The 26,950-nt window shown below is 53.2% G+C and overlaps 12 protein-coding genes across 12 annotated transcripts; 8 read left to right on the top strand and 4 right to left on the bottom strand.

Moving 5' to 3' along the window:
* Positions 1-1,804: 1,804 nt before the first annotated feature.
* Positions 1,805-2,072, top strand: VTN31DRAFT_4673 (uncharacterized protein; the record flags this gene model as incomplete). The annotated part of the gene is made up of 2 exons (XM_069405087.1): positions 1,805-1,896; positions 1,943-2,072. The coding sequence occupies 2 exons, from the start codon at positions 1,805-1,807 to the stop codon at positions 2,070-2,072; spliced, it is 222 nt and encodes a 73-aa protein (XP_069260186.1).
* A 310-nt stretch (positions 2,073-2,382) lies between these two features.
* On the top strand, positions 2,383-4,134 carry VTN31DRAFT_4672 (uncharacterized protein; the record flags this gene model as incomplete). The annotated part of the gene is made up of 3 exons (XM_069405086.1): positions 2,383-2,437; positions 2,514-3,037; positions 3,097-4,134. 3 exons carry the CDS (start codon positions 2,383-2,385, stop codon positions 4,132-4,134), a joined length of 1,617 nt encoding a protein of 538 aa, XP_069260185.1.
* A 465-nt stretch (positions 4,135-4,599) lies between these two features.
* On the top strand, positions 4,600-6,012 carry VTN31DRAFT_4671 (uncharacterized protein; the record flags this gene model as incomplete). The annotated part of the gene is made up of 5 exons (XM_069405085.1): positions 4,600-4,626; positions 4,799-4,955; positions 5,095-5,121; positions 5,189-5,614; positions 5,684-6,012. 5 exons carry the CDS (start codon positions 4,600-4,602, stop codon positions 6,010-6,012), a joined length of 966 nt encoding a protein of 321 aa, XP_069260184.1.
* A 521-nt stretch (positions 6,013-6,533) lies between these two features.
* VTN31DRAFT_4670 (uncharacterized protein) lies at positions 6,534-7,712 on the top strand (the record flags this gene model as incomplete). The annotated part of the gene is made up of 1 exon (XM_069405084.1): positions 6,534-7,712. One exon carries the CDS (start codon positions 6,534-6,536, stop codon positions 7,710-7,712), a length of 1,179 nt encoding a protein of 392 aa, XP_069260183.1.
* Positions 7,713-9,096: 1,384 nt separating this feature from the next.
* VTN31DRAFT_4669 (uncharacterized protein) lies at positions 9,097-12,551 on the top strand (the record flags this gene model as incomplete). Its single annotated transcript, XM_069405082.1, has 4 exons — positions 9,097-9,248; positions 9,303-9,811; positions 9,873-11,865; positions 11,918-12,551. 4 exons carry the CDS (start codon positions 9,097-9,099, stop codon positions 12,549-12,551), a joined length of 3,288 nt encoding a protein of 1,095 aa, XP_069260182.1.
* A 216-nt stretch (positions 12,552-12,767) lies between these two features.
* On the bottom strand, positions 12,768-13,719 carry VTN31DRAFT_4668 (uncharacterized protein; the record flags this gene model as incomplete). Its single annotated transcript, XM_069405081.1, has 3 exons — positions 12,768-13,019; positions 13,099-13,344; positions 13,417-13,719. The coding sequence occupies 3 exons, from the start codon at positions 13,717-13,719 to the stop codon at positions 12,768-12,770; spliced, it is 801 nt and encodes a 266-aa protein (XP_069260181.1).
* A 308-nt stretch (positions 13,720-14,027) lies between these two features.
* On the top strand, positions 14,028-14,823 carry VTN31DRAFT_4667 (uncharacterized protein; the record flags this gene model as incomplete). Its single annotated transcript, XM_069405080.1, has 4 exons — positions 14,028-14,114; positions 14,173-14,371; positions 14,474-14,642; positions 14,706-14,823. 4 exons carry the CDS (start codon positions 14,028-14,030, stop codon positions 14,821-14,823), a joined length of 573 nt encoding a protein of 190 aa, XP_069260180.1.
* Positions 14,824-14,899: 76 nt separating this feature from the next.
* Positions 14,900-16,471, bottom strand: VTN31DRAFT_4666 (uncharacterized protein; the record flags this gene model as incomplete). Its single annotated transcript, XM_069405079.1, has 2 exons — positions 14,900-16,088; positions 16,140-16,471. 2 exons carry the CDS (start codon positions 16,469-16,471, stop codon positions 14,900-14,902), a joined length of 1,521 nt encoding a protein of 506 aa, XP_069260179.1.
* A 574-nt stretch (positions 16,472-17,045) lies between these two features.
* On the top strand, positions 17,046-18,529 carry VTN31DRAFT_4665 (uncharacterized protein; the record flags this gene model as incomplete). Its single annotated transcript, XM_069405078.1, has 5 exons — positions 17,046-17,079; positions 17,205-17,348; positions 17,407-17,765; positions 17,823-18,465; positions 18,519-18,529. The coding sequence occupies 5 exons, from the start codon at positions 17,046-17,048 to the stop codon at positions 18,527-18,529; spliced, it is 1,191 nt and encodes a 396-aa protein (XP_069260178.1).
* A 633-nt stretch (positions 18,530-19,162) lies between these two features.
* Positions 19,163-20,062, top strand: VTN31DRAFT_4664 (uncharacterized protein; the record flags this gene model as incomplete). The annotated part of the gene is made up of 1 exon (XM_069405077.1): positions 19,163-20,062. One exon carries the CDS (start codon positions 19,163-19,165, stop codon positions 20,060-20,062), a length of 900 nt encoding a protein of 299 aa, XP_069260177.1.
* A 66-nt stretch (positions 20,063-20,128) lies between these two features.
* On the bottom strand, positions 20,129-21,040 carry VTN31DRAFT_4663 (uncharacterized protein; the record flags this gene model as incomplete). Its single annotated transcript, XM_069405076.1, has 3 exons — positions 20,129-20,556; positions 20,645-20,874; positions 20,985-21,040. 3 exons carry the CDS (start codon positions 21,038-21,040, stop codon positions 20,129-20,131), a joined length of 714 nt encoding a protein of 237 aa, XP_069260176.1.
* Positions 21,041-21,668: 628 nt separating this feature from the next.
* VTN31DRAFT_4662 (uncharacterized protein) lies at positions 21,669-24,191 on the bottom strand (the record flags this gene model as incomplete). The annotated part of the gene is made up of 1 exon (XM_069405075.1): positions 21,669-24,191. One exon carries the CDS (start codon positions 24,189-24,191, stop codon positions 21,669-21,671), a length of 2,523 nt encoding a protein of 840 aa, XP_069260175.1.
* Positions 24,192-26,950: the final 2,759 nt, after the last annotated feature.

The following is a 26,950-nucleotide window of genomic DNA, read 5'->3' as shown; positions in this document are numbered from 1 at the left end:
GTCATTTCGGGATTTTCAATTGGTTTAACTTTCAAGGTTCTGCGTTTTGTGATCATTGAGCTCATGATACCACCACATTGGGATTCTTGGATGGCGGATTGATTTTTAGGTCATTTTCCTGCACACAACTTGCTTCTAATCCAAAGTTAAGCATACGAATCTCAGAACATTTTCCCCCAAGCTTCCTGCTCGCATGTATAGGAGTACGAGCACGTGTGCAGTCGGCATGGCGGTCAGTATTTTGGACGATCGTCCCGAACTCGTCGGACGACGAGAATGTTGCTCAAAAAACTTCCAATTACTTTGCGAACTACTGGACTGCTTGGTTAGCAGCAACAATACAGAAGGGATGAGAAATGCGAGAAAGTACTCGACAAGGTAGCCGTTCAGGGTTAAGGTTACAGAGAGCCAAGATAGTATCGTTCTCCGCGAGTTTGGACGTAGAAGTCTGTCGATACTATACTGTATTGCAAGAAGGCTCTTACGCCGCCGGCAGTGCCTGAGTTTGGCCTCAGACCAGCTTCCGGGCACACGGCACAAGCTCCAAGCTGGAGACAGAAACGACTCAAACTGCAATCGGCCACATGTCGGGGCGGCTGTACATGGTGGGAAACGATCCTTGCGTATGCTAGAGTTGTCTCTTTGGATGGATAAGTAAAGTCATCTCACAGAATGGTGTATCACTCTTCACCCACTCCTCACCTCAGGCACCAGTCTTCGCTAGAGGGTTTAGACTTTGAAGAGGACCCGCCGTTAAACAGACTCAGATGAGGTTCTACGACATCGTGCAACTGCTTGAGTTGATGGAAAATGGAAATGACAGGACAAACATCGGGGCCGACGCAAAAAGTCGCCATTATCATCGCTCGCGGCTGATTCGTCTAACAGATGCCCATGCTCAGTCGCCATTATCAAAGGACAACTTCCTGCGATTTTGGCTTTGCAGACTACCTGTTGAATGATTTCTTTCTTCCCCGTAAGTTGCAATGTCCTCACCTTCATGGATGTAACTACCCAAGGTAATTCCTACTAGTGAAAGCATCTGCAAGCAAGACGCCCCATCGCCAGTATGTCATTCAGCCATCCAAAGATCACAGGGAGACATAGAACTTGCAGGGACTCCATGAATCGACCGTCTTTCCTGCATGGTAGCTGTCTGATCCGTGATCGTCATTCGCTCACAGACTGATGCTCGCATCAAGTTTTCAAACTCAAAAGCGCCACGCAGCCGCGAGGCTGGAGCACCAAGAAGGCTTCCGACACGGCAATTGAAATCGTTCGCAGTTCTTCATTGTTCGACATGCTGGAGATGAAACAAAGATTCCTCTATAGAACCCCTTCGTCAACCATTACCGGGCTACTCTGTGCGAGGAGCCGCCGCACGAGTTCTTAGTGCTTCTTAAACAACTTCAGCCGGAACGAAACCGCCAATTCCTGACAGAGTGAATGTAGATTGCCTGGAAACTCCAGGAGATGGCGGTGGAGGAAAACCAACCACGTCCCATTATTTGGACGGCCCCTGGCGTGAGCCCATGGCATCAGCGGCTGTAGACGTTGCCTGCCCTCTTTTGCCTGCCCATTGGACGGAAGGCAGGGCAGTCGCCGCTCACGTCAACAGCATTGCAGGCCCTCCAGGGAGTCCGCAGTCATCACTACACCATCAATTGGAAGGCCAGTCGAAAGTCCCCAGCTACTTGGCAGCCGTGACATGCGTTCTAAAAACTCACCAGCCACATAAAGATGGCACCCCAGCTCCGATGATCTCTTCAGGCAATGTTCAACAATTCAATCCATTGGAAACCTTATGAAGTTCGCAAGGGTACTTTGTTATCCTCCGGTTAAGAGGTGTTTTAGGTATCGTTCAAGATGGCATAAAAAAAAAAAGTGGCCTCGAAGGTACTTGATGAGTCCAGATACTCTCGTTAAGCCTAACCCAGTATAGATGCGTACATAGGAGCATGGATACATGTACTCGGATGTTGATTGATGAGACGAGTGGCAAAGGTGTTCGGACTTCCGACTTCGGCCTTAGGCCGACCAAACCGCTGTGCACAAAGTGGCAACTGGCTTAGCCTGCCCAGTCGCACCAATTAGGAAACCGCCGGGTTAGTATCACGTGACCAATGTAACCCGTATTCTGGGATTGGGACAGCCAGGCATCGATTGTTCCGTCACTTTGACGGCGGGAAGATCTTGTATCATTTTTTCTTCGAAAGCGACACTTAATAACATCATTGTACTGCTAACTCGGTCGATCAACGTCTGGAGAATCAGGAATAAGGACCATTACGGCTTTCGATCTATCCCTGACTCGATCCCTGTGATTCTGATCGATCGGTTCTTGATTGAGGAGGCCCCGGCCCGCTCACGTTCTCAAACACCATGCGGACGATGAGAATCGTCAGTCGCGCGCCAGCGAACCGGCTGGTCTGGGGAAGTGAGTTTGAAGCCAATGCCATATTCTGCGCCATTGAGGGACCAAGCCCATTGACTTTTTTGAATTATCCACAAAGCACCCGCTGGACTGTCTACCGTGCCTCGGTTGAGCCGCCGGTCGTTCCCCGCCGACAACGTCAGCGCCCTAGCGATTCTACTTCCTCGACAGCATCGGACATATGCGACTACGGAACCTTCGACGTCGACTCCCTCCGGAACGCCGTTTCCGCCTCCCGGATTCAACCCGGAACAAGCCAAGAAACCGCTCTCGGATACAACACCTCCAAGGTCTTCGGAGCCGTCTTCACCGTCTACAGCGGCTAAGCAGGACAAACCCGTGCAGGATGCCGCTCCTGCTAATGCTACTCCGAGTGACGCGGAGGCGGGGCCCAAGGACAAATCGCATGAGTTGACCCCGGGCGAGAAACAGATAGTCGAGCCGAAGGAGACGAAGAAGATGACCATCGGCCAAAAGATTAAGCATGAGATCCAACATTATTGGGACGGTACAAAGCTGCTGGCGACAGAGGTCCGGATTAGTACAAAGCTGGCGATGAAAATGGCGGCCGGATATGAGCTGAGTCGTCGCGAAAGCCGTCAGGTGAGTTGGATGATCAGCGTTATGCCGACTTCCATTGCTAACAAGGCCTATCACGTCAGCTCCGGCGAACAGTCAAAGACCTTGCGCGGCTAGTGCCGTTCTCGGTCTTCGTCATCGTGCCCTTTGCGGAGTTGTTGTTGCCTGTTGCTCTCCGTCTATTCCCCAATCTGCTCCCAAGTACGTACGAAGGACAAAAGTCGCGGGAGGCGAAAGCTGCGTCGCTACGGTCAACACGAACCGAAGTGTCCCAATTCCTTCGTGACACTTTGAAGGAATCTGGGCTCCCCGTCAGCGCGGTCGGGGCGAAGAAAGAGGAATTCACCGAATTCTTCAGAAAAGTCCGTGCCACTGGCGAGACGCCCTCCGATGAGGACGTGATCAAGGTGTGCAAAATTTTCAAGGACGACCTGACCCTTGACAATCTGTCCCGCCCCCAGCTGGTGGCCATTTGCAAGTACATGAACCTGAACCGATTCGGCACTGACGCTATGCTGCGGTACCACATCCGCCATCGTATGCGTCAGATCAAGCGGGACGACCGGGCCATCTATTACGAGGGGGTAGAATCTCTCTCCGTGCCGGAACTACAAATGGCCTGCGCCTCGCGAGGTATCAGCACGCACGGAGTGTCTCCCGCCCGGCTCCGAGATGAGCTCTCCGCCTGGCTCGAGCTCCGGCTCCGGAAAGGGGTTCCCTCGACCCTGCTTGTTCTGAGCAACGCGTACATGTACAATGACGGGGACGCGTCGTCGCAGATCGACGCGTTGCGCTCCGTGCTTTCTAGCATTCCAGAGGAGTTGTTCCACGAGATTGAGCTGGAGGTGCACAATGCCGAAGGAGCTGCCACGAACAAGCAGCGTCTAGAGGTCGTCAAGGAGCAGCAAGAGTTGATCGAGGAGGAGAACCAGCAAAACAAGTCGCATAGCACCGAGGGCGTCCCAACTCCGAAGGACACGGAGAACATCGACGATCAGGAGCAACGTAGCGAGACGAGCTCCGGCCACGAGCAGCAGGCTGCCGAGGCCACGGAGGCGGAGCAGGACGAGAAGAAGGCGGAGGAGCAACGATCGTCGGATGAAGAGAAAAGCGCTCGCTAAAGAGTCGATCTCTCGTTTATAGATGTCTTCTTTCTTTTGATTTGTATCGTCTTGTCCTTGGATTTGTCTTGGCGGGATTCTGTACATAGATACAGTTCTTCTCTGTCTTTTTCTTTTCTCGTCTGTACAATAAAACAGAATGATTCATGAATTAGTTGCTTGAACAACGCGTGAATTCATTGCTCATGATGGAGAGTCTTCATTTATGTCAATAGAACGTTCAAATCGTAGCATGAACCGAGATTACGCCGAGGTCCAAGACACCCCGCAGAGAGATGAGGCTCGATGGCCGATCCAACATCGGGTGACCAGTAGTAGAACTCTTCAAAACCTCGTCCAGATAATTGCTTGACCCCGAGCTTTGCAAGTCTCATGAACACCGCTTGCTGGAGACTGCTTCGCGGGCGGACAGCTACGAGTCCTAGTAGAACACCGACCTCGTTCCGCCAGTTCTCAACAATTCCCATGCCGCGTCTCTCTCCAACCTCCGAGGTATGTCTACAAGCAGATTCTTCTTGAATATCAGGACAGAATCAATTGCACCTACGCCATTTATCACTGTTCATCATTGTCGTGTGGTTGCGATGTCCAACACACCAAACCCCTGATCAATCGATCAAGCTCGATTCGCAATGTTACGCGACACTGATCTGATGAGGTATAGAAAGCCATTGCGCGACTGAGGGTATTCGGTGCGCCGACGACAAACTACTATGCCGTGCCGCTGAGTCGCAGAGCGGCAGTCTTGATTCTCCTTTACGCGGATCGCAGGGGAGATCTCAGGGTTGTCTTGACAATCCGAGCGAAAACGCTAAGCTCGTGTAAGTCTCGAGGCTTTTTTTTTTTTCCTTCGATTCGGGCGGCTGTTCGCTCGATACCGTTACATCGATGTCAACCATGCGCGACAGCATGATTGAGTCTGGAGAGGGGGTTCAGCGGGCTGATTGAGAATCCGGCTAGATGCGGGCCATGCTGCTTTTCCAGGAGGTATGTTTCTCTCTACGGATTATGGATCGAGTCGAAGGAGCAAAAGAGTCATGTTGACAACTCCCAGGCAAAGCGGACTCCTTGGAAGAAACTCCGTTCCAAACGGCCCGACGCGAGGCTGCCGAGGAGATCGGGCTACCCAACATCGGCGAGCCCTTGATTCCGCCGTTCCGAGTCGAGCACCTGTGCGAGCTGCCCGCGAACCTGGCCAAGACCGAGCTGGTTGTCCGTCCGTGCGTTGCGCTGCTGCACTCCTACGACCCTCTCACGGGCAGGGATGCGGACCCAGAGGTGTCGTTGATCCCCCGCTTGGACGCGAAGGAAGTGGCCGCCGTATTTACTGCACCTTTCCACAATTTCCTGCTCGGCAAAGATGAGCAACCCCTGGGCGTCGGGGAGAATGATGATAGCCAGCCGCAGCTGCAATCAGAACCACCCCCCGGGGTTTGGTATCAAGGGTCGTGGACGACGTGGCATGAGACGGACTGGAGAAGTGCGTATTTTCCATAAACCCAGACTTTATCTAACATGCTGATATCACTCACATGTGGCATGTACATAGTGCACCACTTCTACGTTCCCATTTCGGAGTCCAGCGTCACCAAGCCCAAAACCGATCGCAAGACTCAAACCGCAGCAGCCGACCAGCTCGAACAACGGGAGATATCGGGCGAGCTCACGCGCTATCGAGTGTTTGGCATGACGGCGCGCATTCTTGTAGATGCGGCGCGAGTGGCTTATGACGAGGAGCCCGAGTTCGAGCACAACAGTCACTTTGGAGATGAAGACATGATTGCCAAGCTACTACGGCTGGGTCGGTTGAAGGCCGAACGACGACCAGGTGACGAGCTGACGCGCGAAACCATGCAGAAAGCGGCCAAACTTAGCTAGACAAGGGAAAGGGATCACTATTTACAGTATCTTTTTTGGTCGAGTGGCGCTGGGCACGAGCACAACGACAATGCAGATCGCTACTGGCTCTCCAACAAATGCCGTGCACAGACGGGGGTGCCTGACAGGCGGTTCAGTTGATAGGTCCTATGCATGCATGTATCCATCCCTTGCATATAAGTGTCACCCACATTCCGCGCAGTGGCGCGGCTACTGCATGCAGGGCACCAACCACAACCGAGTCAACAACACCATCAACCTCGTCTTTTTTTTTTTTGATCAGGTGTCGTGCTCTCAGCGGCCTGCGTGACTTGAGGTTCCATGGTTCTGCCCCTTGTTGCCCTGTCGATCTCTTTGTTGCAGCCAGAGGCGTCGATGAATATTTGGAAAATCACGGCCGAATTTATCCGATAGCGAAAGAGCTCGCATGGGTTCTTTGATAACTCTGAGTGGATATATCGTCAGGCTTATCGTCTGCTCGTTCTCTATCTCCAGCCTCATGGCCGTGCACAACAACGACCATGACCGACTCTGGGTGGAAAACGGCGTCAACTTTGACTTCCCTGTCAACGCTCGAAAATGGCTTCCTGGTGAAATCATCCAGTTGCTCTTCAAAGAAGGCCAGCAATTACTGGAGGTCGAAGCCACTGCCCAGAATTCCGTGGGACTCTGACGGGCCGACTCGCGAAAGCATCATTGACAGCTACATGCATCGGGACGAGAAGGACAACGACAACGACTCCATACTCCGTCAACCTCACAAACCAAATGACAGTGCGCCCGTCTCTCCCAAACCCCGGAAGCTCGCGGCCCGTCCCAGTTCACAGGAGAAACGATGCTCCTCTGTCGTTCTCAGGTCCTTCCTAGTCGAGGAGCACTACGGCACTAGCAGCAGCATAAATATGGCTCATGCAAACCACTATTTCCGACACAAGAAATGGGAGCTCTTTCCGGAGCTGGCCCCTCCCACGGCGGCGCGAGCTTCGCAGCAGCCTCCTCGACGACGCCAGAAGACACTCGTGCGAAAGAGACCCCGCGGAGGATCCCAGTCTTCTTCTTCGCCTCCTTCTTCACCTTCGTCCCTGAACTGGGAGGGCCTCCGTGTGAACCTGAAACCGGTCCGTGGATATATGCATGCCGCACTCAAACGGAGCACCCTTCCCCAGTTCCGTTTGGGGCGATCGCGGAGCAAGAACCCGCCGAATTCCCGTCACAGTGATTCCTCCGCCTTAGATCCGATCAACCAGAAGCGAGACGTCCCTGACACCCCAGATCGGCTGCGTGCTCTCTCGCTGGAGTCCAGCATCGATTCGCTTAATCATACTTCCGGAAAGCCCTGGCAGACGGCCAGGGAGCCGGCGCCCATCCTGCGGTGGAAGTCCTCCCGCAATCGAGACATACCCTCGCCACGGGAGCAGCACACGCGAAAAATGTTGCGGCTTGACCCGCAGCATGACAAGCCAGCTCGCAGCATGATGTCATCACGCGGATCGCAGAGCTTCTCCTCGCCCTCATCACCGACCACGACCGAGGAAGTCACCTCGCCTCAGCGGAAAACATTCCAACAGGTTCTCGCGGCCATCGATGGAGCGACACAGAAGCTTGTCGAATCCCGCGCGGCGCGACGACGGGCGGAGCTGAAGAAGAATATTCGTTTCGTGGGTTTGGTCAAGCAATCGTGTTCTCCCGAACAGCTTTAAGTCTTTTGTCATTGTTGGATTTCCCTGTATGTACTTCTACAAATTTTACCAAATAAATACTACTACTGGTTTTCGAACCGCGTAACAACTTTGATCAGTCTGTCTCAATTTCTTTTTCTTTGATTCACCATGTCATCCATCTGCTCGAATGGTCACCATGCTTCAATTAGGAAATTTCTTTGATCTCGATCATATCGTCAGCTGGTGTGATAGATTGTCTCCCATGCATAGTCTATGTATAATGGCCCTTGCTTCCGTGCCACACTCCTTGCATGGAAACTAGTTAGTGCATATTTCATCCACGCTGAATGCATGAATCTAGAATTCTGTGCTCCGTAAATCCATGGCGGGGGGGAGGCGATGCTATCCGAGTCACGGTGCAGCTTGCATGCATGAAGCTAAAAAGTTGACGATGCATCTGATCTCCCCAATTCTCTCACCCTGCAGGGCTGCTGCAGTGATCTTCCGTCCACCCGCGGGGTGGCCGGGGTTGACTCTCGAGAAACCATTTCCCCTTTCGCCCAAACAAACAATGAGACATCACCTGATAGCTCAGAGCTCAGCCGTGAAGGGAACAGGACTGGCAGATTGCGGCAGATGGATGTTGGATGTGCGCTTTGCATGATTGGGTATTGGGAGCACTCCGTACCGACTATACCGACAATGATTCGGCTGGAAAAATCTAAAATTCCGGAAACTCCGGAATGTCCAGCAAGATTGAACTGCTGAAATTGCCGGAAACACAGAATCTTTGAGAAGTAGTAAGAGGTTTTGCAAGATGAACCTCGGAAATTCTGAACTTCTGCAATGCGGAAGGCTTAGGCCTCAAATTACTGGAAATGCTTGAAGCCTTGAACAGTGGATTTTGAGATCCGGATACTAGAATCTCGAAAAGTATGAGAATTCAGGAACGCTTGTACGGACTAGAACGAGTAATCCTGTGTATCCCAGGAGATCAGAAAGCCCGTTTTCATCGCTGAGTTATCCCCATCTCGAACCAAGCTTATTCTGAGTTCTAATAAGCGGCAGCCGGCTTCGCGCCGTAACAGAGAATGCCTTTTCTCAGTCAGAACCTGACAAGGTACTATACCTCAAGACTGTCATGAGAAACTTTTGCTGTCTGTTGAGACGCGCGATGGGCAGTGAATGGAGACTGGATCGGCCCAAGACAAGACCGGGAATGGATCCACAATAGTTCTTAGCTAACCCAATCAGGGATAGCGCATGTCACTCTCCGCAACGTACGGCCCATGTGATTCGATCATGTCTGGGCTTGTTTGTCCTCTCACATACGTAGGTAGGTACTTTTACAGTACATTCAGCTTCATCCTGCTCCTCGGAAGCAGAGAATAACTCATTGTTCTGTTTCTACCAGCACTTCAACATGGGTGGCGAGCGCTATGGTCGGTCTGCGCCCGATCTGACGTATCCCCGACTGGCCCCGCATCCCGTTGGCCAGCATATCCAGAGCATCTACACCGATCGATTGCGTCAGTTCACAGACACTGGGCAGTACAAGGCCAATGGACTAGCTTCGTCAGTGACCACCGAAGAAAAGGATTTGATCTCACACTGACAATGGTCTTCTAGCAAGTATTATGACGCTGTTGTCTCTGACTCCGACCATGTCAAGCTCGCAGTGTACTCCGTCCCCAACTTCGAGCGACCCTCCTTCGAGGAGGCAACGTCGCACGAATTTACCCCGACGCACGTTGGTGCGAGCTTCGGGCCCAGCTGGACGACGCACTGGTTCAAGATTCGCTTGACCGTCCCGCAGGATCTCCTGCGCAAGGAGCGGCTGGAGTTCCACTGGGATGCCGGCAACGAAGGTCTGATTTGGACCGAACATGGCCATCCGCTGCAGGGGCTGTCCGGAAACGGTGAGCGGATTGAATGGATCATTCCAGACTCGTTCCGCGATGGCAAGGAGCATGTCTTCTACATCGAAATGGCCTGCAATGGCATGTTTGGCAATGCACCAGGCGGTGACAGCGTGCAGCCTCCCGATCCAAACAAGTACTATATCTTGACAAAGGCAGAAATCGTTGCAGTAAATCTCCAGGCACGGGCGCTCTATTATGACTTTTGGATCATTGGCGGTTGGTGTTCCAAGCGGGAAGGAATTAATGTGAAGTTGACCCAGAGCTGACGTTTGCTCAGATGCGGCGAGGGAATTCCCCAACGACTCGTGGGAGAAACACGAGGCCTTGATGGTCGCTAACGAAATAATGGACACTTTCATCAAAGGAAACGGCAGTCAGGAGGCCATTATAGAGGCTAGGAAGGTCGCCCAGAAATATCTCGGTGACAAGGTCGACTCCGCCGATGTCTACCGCACGGGGACCGACCCTATCGTATACAGCATTGGCCACTGCCATATTGACTCGTGCTGGCTTTGGCCGTTCGACGAGACGAAGCGCAAGGTTGCGCGGTCATGGTCGAACCAGTGCGACCTTCTCGAGCGATACCCTGAGCACCGGTTTGTTGCCTCGCAGGCCCAGCAATACAAATGGCTAGAGACCCTGTACCCGTCCGCCTTTGACCGGGTCAAGTATTGGGTCAAGAAGGGCCGCTTCCTGCCCATCGGCGGCAGCTGGGTCGAGCATGACACCAACCTGCCTGGCGGTGAGTCGTTGGTGCGGCAGTTCCTCTATGGCCAGCGGTATTTTGAGAGCCGTTTCGGCGAACGCTGCCGAACGTTCTGGTTGCCGGACTCGTTTGGCTACTCGGCCCAGATTCCCCAGCTGTGCCGACTGGCCGGAATGCGACGCTTCTTCACGCAGAAGCTCAGCTGGAACAATATTAACAACTTTCCACATACCACTTTCAGCTGGGTCGCCCTGGACGGGAGTCAGGTCATCTGTCACATGACGCCGGCCGAGACGTACACGGCGAGTGCTCATTTTGGTGACGTGAAACGTTGCGTCAGTCAGCACAAGTCGTTGGATCGAGACAACACATCGTTGCTAGTCTTTGGCTACGGCGACGGCGGCGGCGGTCCGACCTTTGAACACTTGGAAAAGCTCCGCCGATGCCGTGGGTTGAGCGACAAAATTGGCTTGCTGCCTCGCGTCACGATGAATGTCACCGTCGAGGACTTCTTCGATCAGCTCGAAGACAAGATAGCCAAGGGCACGGAGTTTGTCACCTGGTATGGCGAGCTGTACTTTGAATTCCACCGGGGCACCTACACCACTCAGGCCAACACCAAGCGCAACAACCGCAAGGCTGAATTTTTGCTCCGTGAGGTCGAATGGTTGGCAACCATGGCCACTCTCGGCGGGTCAGCCGACAGCTACCGGTACCCCAAGAAAGACATTGATAATATGTGGGAGTCTGTTCTGCTGTGTCAGTTCCATGATTGCTTGCCTGGCAGCTCGATCGAGATGGTCTACCAAGATAGCGATAAAATCTACGCCGAGGTGTTTGCGACGGGTGATCGGCTCAAGAAGGAGGCACTCCGGGCTCTTGGACTCAAGGAAAAAGCCGATGGCGAATGGATAGCGATTAATGCGATGCCATGGACACGGCGGGAGGTCGTCCCAATCCCCGGAGAGGCTGAGACGGCGAAGAATTTGGGGTATGCGTATGTGAATGGATACACGGGCGTTTTGACAGCTTCGCCTCTGGAGGAAAAGTCGTTCCCGAGTGTGTCGGTCGCGGAGCTGCGCGCGGGTGTTTTCCGTCTGGAAAACCATCGATTGAGAGTTGACGTCGAGAACGGAGTCATCGCCTCCCTGTACGACAAGGAAGCGAAGCGCGAGGTGGTTGCAAAGGGCGGCAAGGCCGGGCAGCTGGTCATTTTCGACGACAAGCCGCTCGCGTGGCAGGCATGGGATGTGGAAGTCTTCCACCTTGGCACGCGCAAGGAGCTTCCCGCGAGCAAGACGTCCATTGGATCGAAAGGCCCTCACCGTGTGAGCGTTGTGACCGAAACGCGAATCAGCGACCGCAGCTGGGTCAAGACAACGATTGGTTTGAATGCTTTCATGAAGGACGACGAATCTGCCTACGTCGAGTTTGAGAGCGAAGTCGAGTGGCACGAGGACAAGAAGTTCCTCAAAGTAGAGTTCCCGGTGGACATTCGTAACACGGAGGCGTCGTATGAGACGCAGTACGGGATCACCCGACGACCGACACACTACAACACGAGGTAATTTCCTCCCTTTTGAGTCTTCTCGGTTTCCCCGACTAACGGACAACAGCTGGGACATGGCTAAGTTCGAAGTTTGCTGCCACAAATGGGCAGACCTGTCGGAGTACGGCTACGGTGTCTCGATCCTCAATGACTCCAAGTACGGTTTCGCGACTGCAGGCAACATGATGAGGCTGTCCCTGTTGCGCGCGCCCAAGGCCCCGGACGCGCACGCGGACATGGGTCGGCACCGGATCCGCTACGCCATCCTCCCGCACAAGGGACCGTTGGACTACCGCACGGTACGCGCTGCGTACAACTTCAACAACCCGCTCACGCTGCAGCGGGGGCCGGGTTACATGGCGACACAAAAGGCCAGGCAGATCCTCTCGGCAATCCGGCTGGAGGGAGACGAATCTCTCGTCCTGGATGCGGTCAAGCGTGGCGAGGATGACGAGGACGTCTCGCGCGGCGAGCTGCCTCCTCGCAGGGGCAAGAGCGTCATCCTGCGCATCTACGAGGCGCTCGGGGGCCGTGCGCGGGGCACCATCCATGCCCGCTTGTCGGTCAAGCGCGTGTGGAAGACGAATATCCTCGAGGATGACGAAGAGCTGCTGGAGAGTGTTACGTCAGAGTCAGGCGAAGTCAGCGCCGACATCGAGTTGCGGGCGTTTGAGGTCGCAACGTACCGGTTGCAGCTGTAGAGTAAACGCTTTCTCCCAGCATTAGTCTATCTGAAGTAATTGCTATTGATCAGTCATCGTCTCGGATTATCCTCTCCATTTTCTAGCGGGTATAACCTCATCCATACAGGTACATGTAGTACAAACCTGACCTACCACCTAACGCCGAATCCTCCAAATGAAATGATCCCAGCCAAATAACGCCGTCATCTTTTACATAAAAAGGAACGTAGAAAGTTAATCCCGCCCGTACGTAATCTTTATCCTCTTCACCGGCGGCCTCGTCCCCTCAGCATCCTGATCATAATCGTCATCTCTAGCCGCGGGCGTCGCCGCACCGGACTGACTGCTCTTCTTCTTATTCTTGCTGGAGCCCCCCTTTGACGACTCTGCTTTGGAGGCGCCAGCATTGGCCGAGGCAGTACTATTACTGCCGGGGCCGCCGGGGGTTGAAATCGGTGTTGCGGGCGTGGACGGAGCAGGGGAGTCCTGGAAAAGCATCACATCATCAGTACAGTTCCCACATACTCAGCCTCAAGTGATGTTAAGAGAAGAAGAAGTCTCATACACGCATAAACGACGCTGAACTCCGCGAAAACACCCGGTCCTGATCCGACAGCACGCCCTTTCTGCGCGTCGCCGCCCCGCCGCCTCCCGCGCCTCCAACGCCCACACCTAACCCACTCCCGGCAGCAGAGGTGCCACTCGTCGACGCGCCCTTGATGTAGTTGTCGAAGCCCTTAATGATGTTCCCCGCAGTCGTCTCTTCGAGGTAGGATTGCTCGAAGCGATAGATTTGCTCTTCAAGCTGGGCCTGGGATCGACAAAAGGTCCCTTGTCAGTTTTCTGCTACTGTCTGAAAATCCGAGAGACTGTTGAGTCAAACCAGGTTCTTGTCCATGATTCGCTTCTTTTGTAACGTGTCGCGCAGCTCCCGCCTCAGTTTCTCATAGTACGGTAGCCCGCGGTTCTTGTTCCCGTCCGATGATGATGACGCCGCGCCCGCCGTTGCTGTCGTTGCTGCCGTCATCGTTCCTGCTGCTGCTGCTGTTGTTGTTGTTGTTGCTGTGGATGCTGTCGTGCTAGGTTTTGTCGTCGCCGCCGTTGACGCGGTTGTGCTGGGTGCCGCAGTGGTTGCGCCGTTTGGGGCTGCCGCCGCCGCCGCGGCTGTTGTCGCGGGCTCTGCCATTGCGTTCGGCTTGGTTGAATTCTACCTTGAGATGGTCGAGAAAGGTCGTTGGGAACCTCACTTTGATATGAACTTGCTCTTCAGAGACTATGAGTACTTGGTGATTGTTGCGCCGTTGGGTTGTTTGCATTGTTTGTAGATGTTTGTCTTGTTTGCATCGCGTTCGTGCCGATGGCTCGATGCTCGTGATGGCCGATCACATCAGATGACGATCACGAAGACGTGCCTATGAATTTATCTGGTTCAAGATATTAACGGGTTGTGTTGTGCTCTCAATCTCTCTTAGTCCCGAGATCCTGTGACAAACAATGGATCATTCACACCATAACATGGACCACCCCGGTATGGACCATGGACATGGGGACATGGACATGGACGCGAAGTGCGCCATGAACGTACGCTTCCGACCCGCCCTGTGTTGAAAAAAACCACAAAACTCATTGCATATGCTAGATGCTCTTCACCTGGTCGACGAAGAACCTGTGCATTATCTTCTCCGGATGGCACGTCCAGGGCGCCTACTCGCTCATCGGATCGCTCCTCCTCGTCATCCTCCTCACTGCCGGGTACGAAGCCGTCCGAGCTTTCACCCGTCGCTACGAGGCGATGCATCAGCAGCGGCTCAAGGCTTACACCTCTCCGGTGCCGGTCGGTGCGTATTCCCTATTCCCCTTTTACACAACTCCCTTTGCTCTCAAGACTATCGTATCGATGATGGTCTCTCTCCCTACTGTATTGACTCGCTGTCTTCAAGACGACGAGATCGGTCCCTCCGACTACAACACCCGTTCGTCGCCCGAGCCCGCCAATGCCGTACACTCACTCGTCGTAGGCAGAGATAGTAAAATCGCGTTGGAACGGAGGGGAAAGATCTTCCTTGCACTGCTCTATGCCGTGCAGGTGTTTTATAGCTTCTTTCTCATGTAGGTCTTTTATCGTTCAAAGGCCCAGTTGGCCGGTCACACTGATCCGTGGTGGTTGTGTAGGTTGTTGTTCATGACGTACAATGGTTGGATCATGCTCTCGGTTGCCGTGGGCGCTTTTGTCGGGTACTTGGCTTTTGGGCACGATGCGACTGCAGCAAAGTCCGCTGCTTGTCATTGATGATGATGGCTACGAGATTGCTGGTCAATGTCGTCCACATGCATAGAGAACCATTAGATATGTACGTACATGCTTGTTAGGGTACTTCTACATCACTCCCATCGTCGCCGAATCCGAACTTGAACCCTCCTTCATCACCCGCGCCGTTGTCGTCCTCTACCGGGCCGTGGACAATCTCCTCCCATTTTCTTTTCCGTCCCTGTTTTCGCCGTTCCAGGTCCTCCAGCGCGGCGTCGAGCAGATCCGGATGCGTCTCTCGGAGCTTCTCTACAAACCGTTCGAACGGATTTTCCACGTCCGGCCGGAAACCTGTCACTTGATCAGGCTTGTTCTGTAGGAAGTCGAGCGCCGCCGACAGATGGGCGCGCGGAATGAAGTTCTGGGTGATGGCGATGGACGCTTCGAGGTTGACCACTAGGTGCCACCACCCCGAAGGCACATGGAGGATCTCGCCGGGCCCGCAAATGCCCTCGATACAGCCCGGGGTGCGCCGGGCTTCAGCATGGAACCCCAGCAGCCACTCTGCGATACTCAGGGGGGACGTCACTTCGCTCTGGTCGGCCGAGACATACACGCCCGGTGGCGGTGGCAGCTTCTCCGACGACGGGAACATGATCCAGTACTTGGCCCCGCGCAGCACGGCGTTCCACGCACTCGTCGCGTTGGGGTCTTTGTGAAACGTGCTGCCCGACCGCTCCGGCCCGATAATCAGCCATTGACGATCCGGTCGATCGGGACCCAGCACGGCGAAGAGATCTTCGCCGAAACAAGCCGGTGGCCAGTAGGCAGGGTCGGCGACCTCCTCTGGCGTTCCGACCTGGAGATTCATTTTGGATACAAAGCTCCGGTCGAACAAGTACAGTGGGCTTTCGTCGGCGTTGTTCTGCATGTACTCGACGTACGTCCGCAGAGGCCAGTCTACCGCCTCAGCACGGAATACCACGTCGCCGTATGCCTCAACGAGGGTTTCAGTGGACCAGTGTTTATACACTGGCCATTGTTTGACCGGTTCTGTGAGGATAAATGGTCGATTCGTCCATGATTGCTGGAATTCCTCCGGACTCAGATCTTTGAGTCGCGTAATTTGATTCCGCTCTGGGATATTGCGAACATAATTGTCGAGGTTGATGTGTGCGCAGTAGAACGGGCGATGAAGAGTGTCAGAAAAGAGCTCAGAGCAATCCAGCGTCGGAACCTGCGACGGCGAAAGACCCAGGTACGTTGCCCGCCAGGTGCCTTTCCATGTGAAGTTCTGCAGCTGATCGCTTGAAGATATCAGCGGACATATACATTTCACGATGGATCCTCCCACTCACCGAATCGCCAGAGCTTTCCATAGCTCTTCAGATCGTGTAAATGCATGCAGCGCCTTGCATGTACGACCGATCCGAAACAGGGACCCCGCATCGAGATATTCGAAGAGAGTCAGTATAGTTTCATCGGGAAGTATCCCGAGGGTGCCAATCGCACTACGCAGATTCCGCCGCGCAATCAGTCCATTGCCGCTTGGTTTCACCCCCAGAGGGTGGCATGGTATGGCATCCTGCTCTGCAAGCAGCGACACATCCCCTCCATCATCTTGTCGCGTGTCAGACGCAGCATGGACGTCTTGCGCACGTTCACGGTTGACCGTAGACACTGCCGTCATCTATGCTGTTATGCCTCACAACATTGGCTGAATTCTGTACGAGTATTCTGTCCTAATTCACGAGCGAATCCTGTCCATCGACTAGCAGGCAATGTAATCTGAAGACGTGAAGCATCATACAATGCTGTCGCCGTTGCCGGTGGACTGGGAGTGCACAGTTTCTTCGTTTTTCATTTGCGAGTTAAAAAATCAATTGCAGGCAAAAATCGAAATTTGCGTGATTTGATTGGTCAAGATTCACAGTGGCGGCAACGTGGGAAAATTGGGTAGAGGGACCCGCGCTAAAACGGGGAAATTTTCTTGCCATAGAAAAAAAAATTCTCTACCAGATCAACTTTCAAGATCAATCACCACTGCTGATTGCAATCTCGATTCAATCCGCGACTCGTTGTTGCTCTCTGTAAGATCAGGAGAGCCGTGATATCTGCCGCTTCAGTCCACACTCAGCGTCCTGTGGCTACAACGACATCCTTAAGGATCGTTTGTGGCCCATTTCTGTCGTCGTTAACCCCACTGTCGATAGTAGATCACAGCGCATCGTCTGTGGTCATCCCCTCGCACAACCGTTGCAATCATGGCTTCGAAAGGCTTGGATGAGGTTCCGGAGCGTATGTCTTTTCTCCCTCTAATGACGATGTCCGGTGGCGATCATCGCGCATCAGAACTTGCGGCCGGGCATTGTGAGTGGGTTTCCATTAGAACAGCTCGCTAACAGAGTTTGCCTCCCACACAGGTCAGATCGAGTCCAACTATGACGAGATTACGGATTCCTTCGACGCCATGAACCTGAAGCCCGAGCTGCTTCGCGGCGTCTACGCCTATGGTTTCGAGCGCCCCTCGGCCATCCAGCAGCGCGCCATCATGCCCGTTATCAGGGGTAGGTTTCACCCGACGTTAGTCCTCCCTTATTGGGATCCAGTCTGACCGATTACCAGGCCACGATGTGATTGCGCAGGCCCAGTCGGGAACCGGCAAGACCGCCACCTTCTCCATCTCCGCCCTGCAGAAGATCGACCCCGCTCTCAAGGCCTGCCAGGCTCTGATCCTGGCTCCGACCCGTGAGCTGGCGCAGCAGATCCAGAAGGTGGTGGTTGCCATTGGTGACTTCATGAGCATTGAGTGCCATGCTTGCATTGGTGGTACCAACGTCCGTGAGGACATGAAGGCTCTGCAGGACGGCCCCCAGCTTGTTGTCGGTACCCCGGGTCGTGTGCACGACATGATCCAGCGTCGCATGCTGCGTACCGACTACATCAAGATGTTTGTCCTCGACGAGGCCGATGAGATGCTTTCTGTAAGTTTCCCTTTTGGAGTTTGCTCGTTTTGTCAAACGATGCTAACCATTGCTCAGCGTGGCTTCACTGAGCAAATCTACGACATTTTCCAGCTGCTTCCTCAGTCCACCCAGGTCGTCCTGCTGTCGGCCACCATGCCCCAGGACGTCTTGGAGGTCACGAACAAGTTCATGCGCGACCCCGTCCGCATTCTCGTCAAGAAGGACGAGCTCACCCTGGAGGGTATCAAACAGTTCTACGTTGCGGTTGAGAAGGAGGAGTGGAAGCTGGATACGCTGTGCGACCTGTACGAGACGGTCAGCATTACGCAGGCCGTCATCTTCTGCAACACCCGTCGGAAGGTCGACTGGCTCACGGAGAAGCTGACCTCCCGCGAGTTCACCGTTTCGGCCATGCATGGTGATATGGAACAGGCCCAGCGCGATGTGATTATGAAGGAGTTCCGCTCTGGCTCCTCGCGAGTGCTGATTGCCACGGATTTGCTGGCTCGTGGTATCGACGTCCAGCAGGTGTCGCTGGTCATCAACTACGACCTGCCGTCCAACCGGGAGAACTACATCCACCGGATTGGACGTGGTGGCCGCTTCGGTCGTAAGGGTGTTGCCATCAACTTCGTCACTGCTGATGATGTGCGTATGATGCGTGAGATCGAGCAGTTCTACAACACGCAGATCGAGGAGATGCCGATGAACGTTGCCGGTATGTTCATTCCAGTTTATATCAGTACGTTACTTGAATCTAACTACCTACAGATCTCATCTAAACCACTCTTGCCAACCTCGTGTCATTACTCGAGCCGACTGGCAGTATCCGTATGTTGATGCACAGTTATGAGGATATATTGTTGTAGGACATTGGCACTGCGGTGTCTGTTCTACGTCGATACAGAATCAAAAGTGGTTTTTCTTTTCCCTGTTTTGCTGCTTTTGAATCGGGAAGGGCTCGCCGAGATGTGAGACAATGTCGAACTTCTGGGTGACGACGCGATGCTAGATTGCAATTTTCCTTCTACATCTTTTCCGTCGAGTACTTTTTATTTCTTATTCTTGTTGTTGTCCATGAACCTTTTACCGTGTTCCATGCTCTTGTCGTTGCCACAGGGTTTGCGCGTTTGCTCTTGATCGCCGGCACCCGTCCGTGATGTCCCTTGTCTGGTGGTTGTTGTCTGCTTTGCTTTATTCAGACACCGTGGTCCAACAAGGCGGACGGGGGGGCGTACTGAATGATAATGACTCGAGGTGGTTGCATTTTGTCAAAATTCAGATCTATAGAGGTCAATGCCACTTTTTCTTTCCTCCGCACCGCTCCTTCCGTAGTCGGTAGGTCCTTCGCTAAGTTTTTCTTTCTGTCCAGAGCCTTGCACAGAATGAGGAAACAGCAGCATCAAGCAACAACCATGGCCTTGGTCGAATCCAATAGCGCAGCGCCCAAGACCGCTCTTCTTTGGGCGTATCAGCTTCGCCAGGAACACATTCATTTAGTCAAGCGCATCGACGATGTCGGCGCATGCCTGTCATCTACCACGGAGCGCGCCGCTGCCTCAGAGAAATGTGTTGCCGATCTCCAAGCACAGGTCCGCACCCTGGAGGCAGAGAATCATGCACTGCATGCACGCATCGCAGCGCTTTCGACGGAGTTCACGACTGCGGTGGAGAATATATCCTCTCAGTTGACTGCCAGTACGGCCACCAACGCCTGCGAGAACGCCAGCAGCAGCAGTAGCGCCATGCAAGAGCTGCAGACGCAACACGAAACGATGGCGAGGTCGTTGCAGGAAAGCGCCGAGGCGGCCACAGCGCTGCAGGCGCGGGTGCGCGCGCTGGAGGAGAAGTGCGAACAGCTCGCTCAGCGGTTCTCTCAGGTTGTTGATACGAGTAGTATCATTGCTCCAGAGAGCAGCGCTGCACCCATCACTCCCAACAATCTGAGTGGAAATCAGATGCAGACCACTACTAATGTGACCCCTACGACAACTGCTCGTCCGCCCATCCAATCACAAGATTCGCCCCTACAAACCCTGAAACAAGACAAGTTGAGCCTAGCCGCATACTACGAGCATGCGGCGCAGCTTCGGTCACGCATGCCTCGGCGCAAGCAAGAGGGCCACATCGTCGAGGCGTTTGTCGACGGCGTCAGCGACGCGACGATCAAGAAGTCCATGGAGTGGTACCTGGACGAGACGGCGTGGATCTGGAGCAATCTCGAGCAGTTTTGCGTGCAGTTCTTCGAGGCGGGGAACACGATTCCGAATAAGCGGAGTACGAGATCGAGGAGGAGTTCGCAGAGGAAATCTTGACCTGTAATCTATCCAATATCTGATATCTCATTCATCATCGTATGGACAAGATAACTTATTGATCATTTAAGTCTCTTTGAATTCATACGGCCCATCACGCTCCTGGACCTCAACCTCGATATTCCCTTCTTCAATCACTTTCCCATCGACTTCAATCTGCGCCTTCATAACATCTCCCGGCTTCACCTCACCCACACCTTTAGGTGTGCCCGTCAGGACCAAATCACCCGGCTCGAGCGTCATGACGCGCGAAATATCCGCCAGCACGCGGGGGATGCGATAGATCATCAGCCCCGTCGAATCCGCCTGACGGACCTGCCCGCCGACCGAGAGCCGCAGAAACGCATCATGGGGGTCGGGAATCAGTGCCTTGGGGATCCGCTGCGAGATCGGTAGAAAGGTATCGAAGCCCTTTGCGATCGACCAGGGGAGACCCTTGCTTTTCGCTTCATCTTGGACATTGCGAGCGGTCATGTCGATAGCAACGACATAGTCTTATGTATGATTTATCCCTCGTCAGTCAATACTAGGCCTTTACTATCCAGGGAGAAAAGAGAAAGGGACTGAGTTTAGTAGCCCTACCCGAGATAGCATCCATGATCCGCTTCTCCTCCTCATTCTTGCACAACGAAGCAGCATCGATATCCCGCAAAGTCTTCCCAACCACAACGCCCAATTCCACCTCGTAATGCAGCTTGACACCCTTGGGACGAAGAACGGGGCCCTGACCCGGCACGAGGATCGAAGATGGCGGTTTCAGGAAGAAGAATGGTTGTTTGGGGCGGACGTTGTTGAGCTCGGCGATGTGGTCGCTGCGCTTTGTATCAGTTTGCGCGTCAGCTTTTCAATTTGTTTTTTTTTTTTTTCTTTTCTTCCTCTTGAATTTGGTGGGGAGAGAGTGTGCGAGAGGAGAGATACGTACGCGTAGTTACGGCCAATGCAGATAACTTTTTGGCAGGAGTTGCGGACGGATGCCATTTTTTTTTGTGATCAATGGTGAGGTTTGTTTTGACAATTGACAGCAAAAAAAAATACTTGTCGAAAATGGCACGGGTATTCGGTATCGTTCTTCAACAAACTGAAAGGTTCATCAATTGGTCGTACTAGTAGTAAGTACTCAGCTGTTGCGTTGATGCTTGGTTGGCCGTTGGTTTCAATTGTTCGGCTTGATGGATCGGCGGGCTCCTGAACGGAGTTTATCCGAACTAACTACTTGGTACTTAGTACGACTGAAATTACCAGACAGGGATACATCTTCCTCAACGTCTCAATTCCTGCTCGATACTCAGAGAGGCATGGATTTTGCTGGTCAATTGATGGTCGAGTTTAACTCATAACAATGACTCAACCTTCTCAAGAGGTTCCCATCGAATGAATTGATCTTGTCCAGAGGACTCGAACGGACGTTCGCGTAGAACTTATTCTCATCCATTAGAAACGCCTCATCGCATTACAAAGGAAACTGAACCAAATGATTGACACGAAAGGTATCAAGGAACAAAAAAGGACCTTCGCCAGAACCCAATGCACATCCAATATAGACACAATGACACGCCCTGAACAAAACCCAAAAGAAAACCCCAGAGTCCAAACCCATCCAACTAGACTAACGCCGGCGTTCTTCTTCCACCGCAGCCTTGATCTTCGAAAAGAATCCTGCCGGCCACGCGGCCACCTCCTGATCCGATGGTATCCCGCGCGTGCGGCAGTGATGGACAACATTGGTCAGGATCCGGCCGATCATTTCCTGCGACACCGGAACCGTGCCTTCGAGCCGCGAATCCGGGTACAGGAAAGGATCTCCCTCGCGCAAGAGCTCCTTCACCGTCGGCCGCAGCGTCTGATCACGCTGCAGACATGCCTTCATCGTCCGCATCAGGCCCGTTGGGACAGTTACCCCGCCAATGGCAAACTCCGGGAACTCAATTGCCACTTTGGGGTTCGGGATGGCCATGATGCGCTCGATGTACTTGGCGATACGTGCAAATGGCGGCTGCCCGTATACCATTTTGTACAGAATGCACCCAAGACTCCACACGTCGCTTGGCTTCCCCAGCTTCATCATCTTACCCACGCTAGCCGGAAGCCCCAGCGCCGCGTTCATATCGATCAATGCCTCGGGCGACATGTAATTCGGCGTGCCAACCTGCTGTTCTCGGTGCACGTTGACCGTATTGTCTTGGATGGCGTTGGCAATGCCAAAGTCAATGAGTTTGAGTCGCCCCTGCACCAGCAGAAAGTTGGCGGGCTTCAAATCAGAGTGTACAATATTGAAATCATGCACCGCCTGCACGCACTCCAGCATCTCCTTCCAGTAGTAGCGCGTGAAGCTGATGTCGAACTTGGCGTCATCCGCATTCAGGCGATAGGTGAGGATCTTCTCCAGGTCAGATTCACCAATCTCCATCAGCACACTGAGGGTGTGTTTCTCCGAATTGAGCTCCCAGTCAAATAAACGGACCACCCGTTCAACGTTCTCCAACTTTTTGAGGAGTTCAATCTCCCCCTTGTAGCCCGCCAGTGTTAGGCGATCGACATCCTCCAGGTTTACTCGTTTCAGCGCAAAGATTTTGTAGTTTTCCGCCATCACCCGATAGACTCGCGAGCTTCCCCCTCGCCCAATGCAGTCCATGCGGGTGAATGTCTTTTGGTTTATCGTCACCTGGCTCCGCTTCTTCCGCGAATGAGACGTGCTGGCGGCGCCCCCGCTGGCCGTAGCCGTATCAAGAACTGACATCTTTGGTGGGGGCGGGGGAGCTCGATGCGGTGTGTTGTTACTGCGCGAAGACAGAGGTTTTCGTGGGGAGTTGCCCTCGGGGGCCTGGTCTGCGCCTTTCCTATCGTCGTCATCGTAGACCACGGATAGTTTGCCCTGCTTGTCCAAAAGACTACTGAAAGCCGATGGTTTCGTTCGCTTGAACGTAGGTGGCGGATCATTTTCCTGATCTTGCCCAGACGGCAAGCTGGGAGGCGGTGGTACTCGGTACATGGGCTGTTGCGCTTTAGCATCTTCGGAAGGCAAAGAACCCCCGGAAGAAGTGCGAGGCGTGCGAGAATGCGATCCAGCGGACCGAGGTGAGGAACTCTCCCGAAATGGTTCCTCCACGTGGGTCTGAGAACGGGCGGGTGCTGGCTTTTCCAGCACACGGGGGTCGGAGTCGATCCAGGATAATCTTGGCGAGAAGTTATTTCTCGTGGATTGTTCGGACGAGCCAGCAACATGCTTCTCCTCAGATTCTTTGGAATTCTCCGAAGAACCTTCTTCTACAGGCGAGGGCTCATTGATTTCCTCGCTTTGCCGACGTAGCACACCACGTCTGGCGGGACCATTGAGAAATGAACCAGTCAACCTCCCGACCCGTTTGATTCGCAAAGAGCTCTGAATGCCCGGTTCGTCGCCGGCACGGTTTCGAAGGACAGACGCGGTTCCTATCCGCGGTGCATGGTCTTCATCTGCGCGTGGCCCGTGGTCGTCGCCATAGAGACCTTCGCTCCGCGAGCGACTCACAGCATCGCTTCCTCCGGACTTTTGGCCAGTTGGCGACGTTGACCATGGAGATTGTGTTGTGCTTCTTGAACCCGTGATGCGAACACTGCGGGGTTTCGGAGCCGGTGTGATAAAATCTCTTTCGGAGTGACCATGCTCCTGACCGTCAGAGCTTCCCGGCCTCGATGTCATGCGTACAGATCCTATCCGAACCACACGTGGAGCTGGGCTCCCATTGGACTGACCATGGGGTGAAGTAACTCGAACATGTCTCTCCGGTCTGGGCGCAGCAGGAGTCGGAGAGCGGCGTTCTCTGTCGACGATACTCAATCGCTTTGCACTGGTTTCCTGTCTGGGGGATGTGTCAACACTCATCGCATCCCCTTCCAACAATGCCTTGACCGAGGCGCTGAATTTCGGTTCCGGGACTTCATCATCGGAGCTGTCGGCAGAATAGTTGTGGCGCGTGGATGTTTGAATGTTGCGCGAAGCTGAGTTACTGGATACTGGCGATATACGTGTCGAACTATGTCGGAGAAACGACGACCGCGATGACTGCGACGACTGACGGCCAATTGATGAGCGATGGCTGCTGCTATCGTGGGCGTATGATAATGAACCCGGAGAAGCCTCGGCGGCCATTGTGTTCTATCGACGATTCCGACTGTACATTGAGAGATTTTATCAAGAAAAAAAAAATAAAGAAATCCAAGGGGGCGCCGTCAGGCGATTTCGAGGGGTCTTCAAGCACAACACTCGGAGAGGTGGCTGGGCTGTTGTTTGCCCTTAGCGCAGATCTCGATCACGTGATTCCGAATTGTCAACATTCTCATGTTACCAGGACAACAAAGTCACGTGAAATAAACAACATTCTTTTTCTTTGCGATTCCCGGTCACGTTGTCACCTTGCCAACACTTGATGAGAAGCCTACTGGTACGCAGCACTCGTACGGAGTACAATGTGCAAGAAATCTACGAGTTTACGAGGAGAGTGAGACTCGAGAGCCGCTTCCTTGCCACACTTCAAAGTTCTATTTCCCATTACAATCGCGATATCGGCCCGTGGAAGGTGTCGGACCGCACGGCAAGCATTCTCTGGTCTCCAAGGAGGCACCTACACGTCTTCCGGGTAGGTACGGAGCTCTCAATGATATCCTAGGTTATCCAACCTCCACTTCCCAGGCACGAGGAGTTTCGCTATTAAAGCTCCGTACGGTGTACTGAATATCGCAGAATTGGACCGCCATGAATAATCCCTTTGCTGGATTACTCCGTAGCCTGCGTCGCAGGGAACATCGGACGACACTTCAGGATTGGAAACGAGAACCTATCTTCCAAGTACTGTAGACTGGCTCCTTGCAAAAGGTTGGCGCAGATTGAGCTCACGGAAATCGAATCATATCGTCGTTCGTCATCGCGAACCGAGCTCGTCAGCGTCAAGTTTATGGACAAAATAGAATTATCTAAGTTGTCGGTGATAAGATCAAGTTCGTCATCGCTTCCGTGACCTATCATGTTCTCGTATAGACCAACCACTCGGATTGCTCGTATGTGGCCTTTTAGACGGCTTTGGACTCGATCTTTTCCTCTCCAAAAAGTCCTTGCTGCGTCGATGATAAGGTCTCATTGTCAGCGCGCAACGCGAGAGGCGAGATTGTTCCGAACAATGGGCATGGCCCATGACCAAGCTGATGTCGATCCATGTTGGGAAAGCCGACAGCTGAGAGTCAGAGCCAAGAAGTCCATCTTCAATTCTCCGTGATGTTCTCAAGCGTGAGTAGCACGCGAGCAGCGCGCGGCCAATGCTCGATGCCATGCAAACTTAACTACTCGGAGGTCGTTTGGCAAGATTCTCCCCCGATAAACCATGAATACAGGAGTCCTGCAAAGTCGAGAAACTTTGCGACACCATGACTAGTTATTACGGAGTGCGTCTGTACAACATGAGTACTGCAGGAATTGTTAGTCTCAACCCACGTGTCTGATAATGGGTTGTGCAGAAGTCACCGTCCAGAACGTCCATGGTCTCTGGTGACTGGTGCCTGAGTGGTGAACTGCTGCGAAAGTTACGATTACGAGTCGTTAGATGTGACTGTTGACTGACAAAGTACCTCAGTTCCGGAGTACTCCCTGCGGCCTCCACTCTTCAGAACAGTCGATTTTGAACATAAATTTACGAAGTACTCCGTAAGTACATACTCCGGACAGGCTATCAAAGTTTGGTACTCGATAGTCGACTGATTTGTAAGAACTCAACCAATCATCAACTACTCATAGTACTCTAGTAGCCAGCCTCGTACTCGAAAGCTGCTTGGAGACTAAGGAGTTGAGAAATTTCTCGACTCACTCGAGACTGGAGCTCGCTTGAGAGTTAAAAGTTGAGACCCTGAAATCTCAAGTCCTTGTCATCTAGTTATGCTTCTCTCGCTTTTCATGAATCATGCCACGGTTTTCACTGTTTCCGCAGATTCCAGCGATCATCGCAATGTATACCATATAGGTTAACTCCAGGTCCACTTGGTGTTCGTGTTTTCCCATCAGGTTGGGACTTGGGATCTTACGTAGGTACCGTACAGCGTACTCCGTAGTTTCTATGTAAAACTACGGAGTATAAACGGTCTACTCCGTAACCTAACCTAGGTTATTGAGGAACAGGCATCCGCACGAGTATGGAAAAGCACGAATCGTCGGATGGATACGTACACTCACCGATTGCGTCTGAAAGGAAACCGGAGCCCGGATTCTCCTTTCCGTGCCTCCACTGTCCACCTCAAGTCCCAGCTATTATTAGGCTAGTCCGCTACTCCGTACGGAGTGCATATTCGGATAACCTATCCTCGAAACGAAACGTTCTACCGCGGGTTACGCAGCAATGGCCAGTGCTCAGTGGGCAGTGGACACTGAAGGACAGTGTGATCCATCTCGCTCGCAATGTCGTTCTGTGGTCTTAGCTAGAGACTAGAGTGCTTTGGTGGATGCCTGGAGGACGAGTGAAGGATTTCGAATGAGTCTCAGCTGGCACTGGCAGCTGACCAAACTACGAGTATTTTTTAAGTTTGATTTATTTCCTGGCTCGCCAGAGCTCCGAGCAGGGGAACCCCTTGTTAAGTACTACTCGTACGGAGTAGAGGAGCTGTGTTGTCGACCCGGAAGCTCCGGGAACAGTAAAATCCAGATGACTCGAAGGAATCAGACGCTTTCAAGTTCCAGTTAGTTACTCCGTAACCTTCTCCGTATCTCCAGGGATTGCTTAACCTGCTCTGGTTTGAGAAGGCCGACTCCAATGGGAGTCCGTTCTGGGGCAGGCCAAGTCACAACTGCTGATCAACAATAATAATTATCCATAACCAAACCCAAATCCAAAGAGTGGAATCAAGGACTTTGCCCTGATTAGCATTTCA

Source organism: Thermomyces dupontii (assembly GCF_041956625.1).
Source record: "Thermomyces dupontii strain NRRL 2155 unplaced genomic scaffold VTN31scaffold_4, whole genome shotgun sequence".
Lineage (NCBI taxonomy): Eukaryota > Fungi > Ascomycota > Eurotiomycetes > Eurotiales > Trichocomaceae > Thermomyces > Thermomyces dupontii.
The sequence above is the reverse complement of the archived record's forward strand: the minus strand, read 5'-3'. Positions and strand labels throughout refer to the sequence as shown.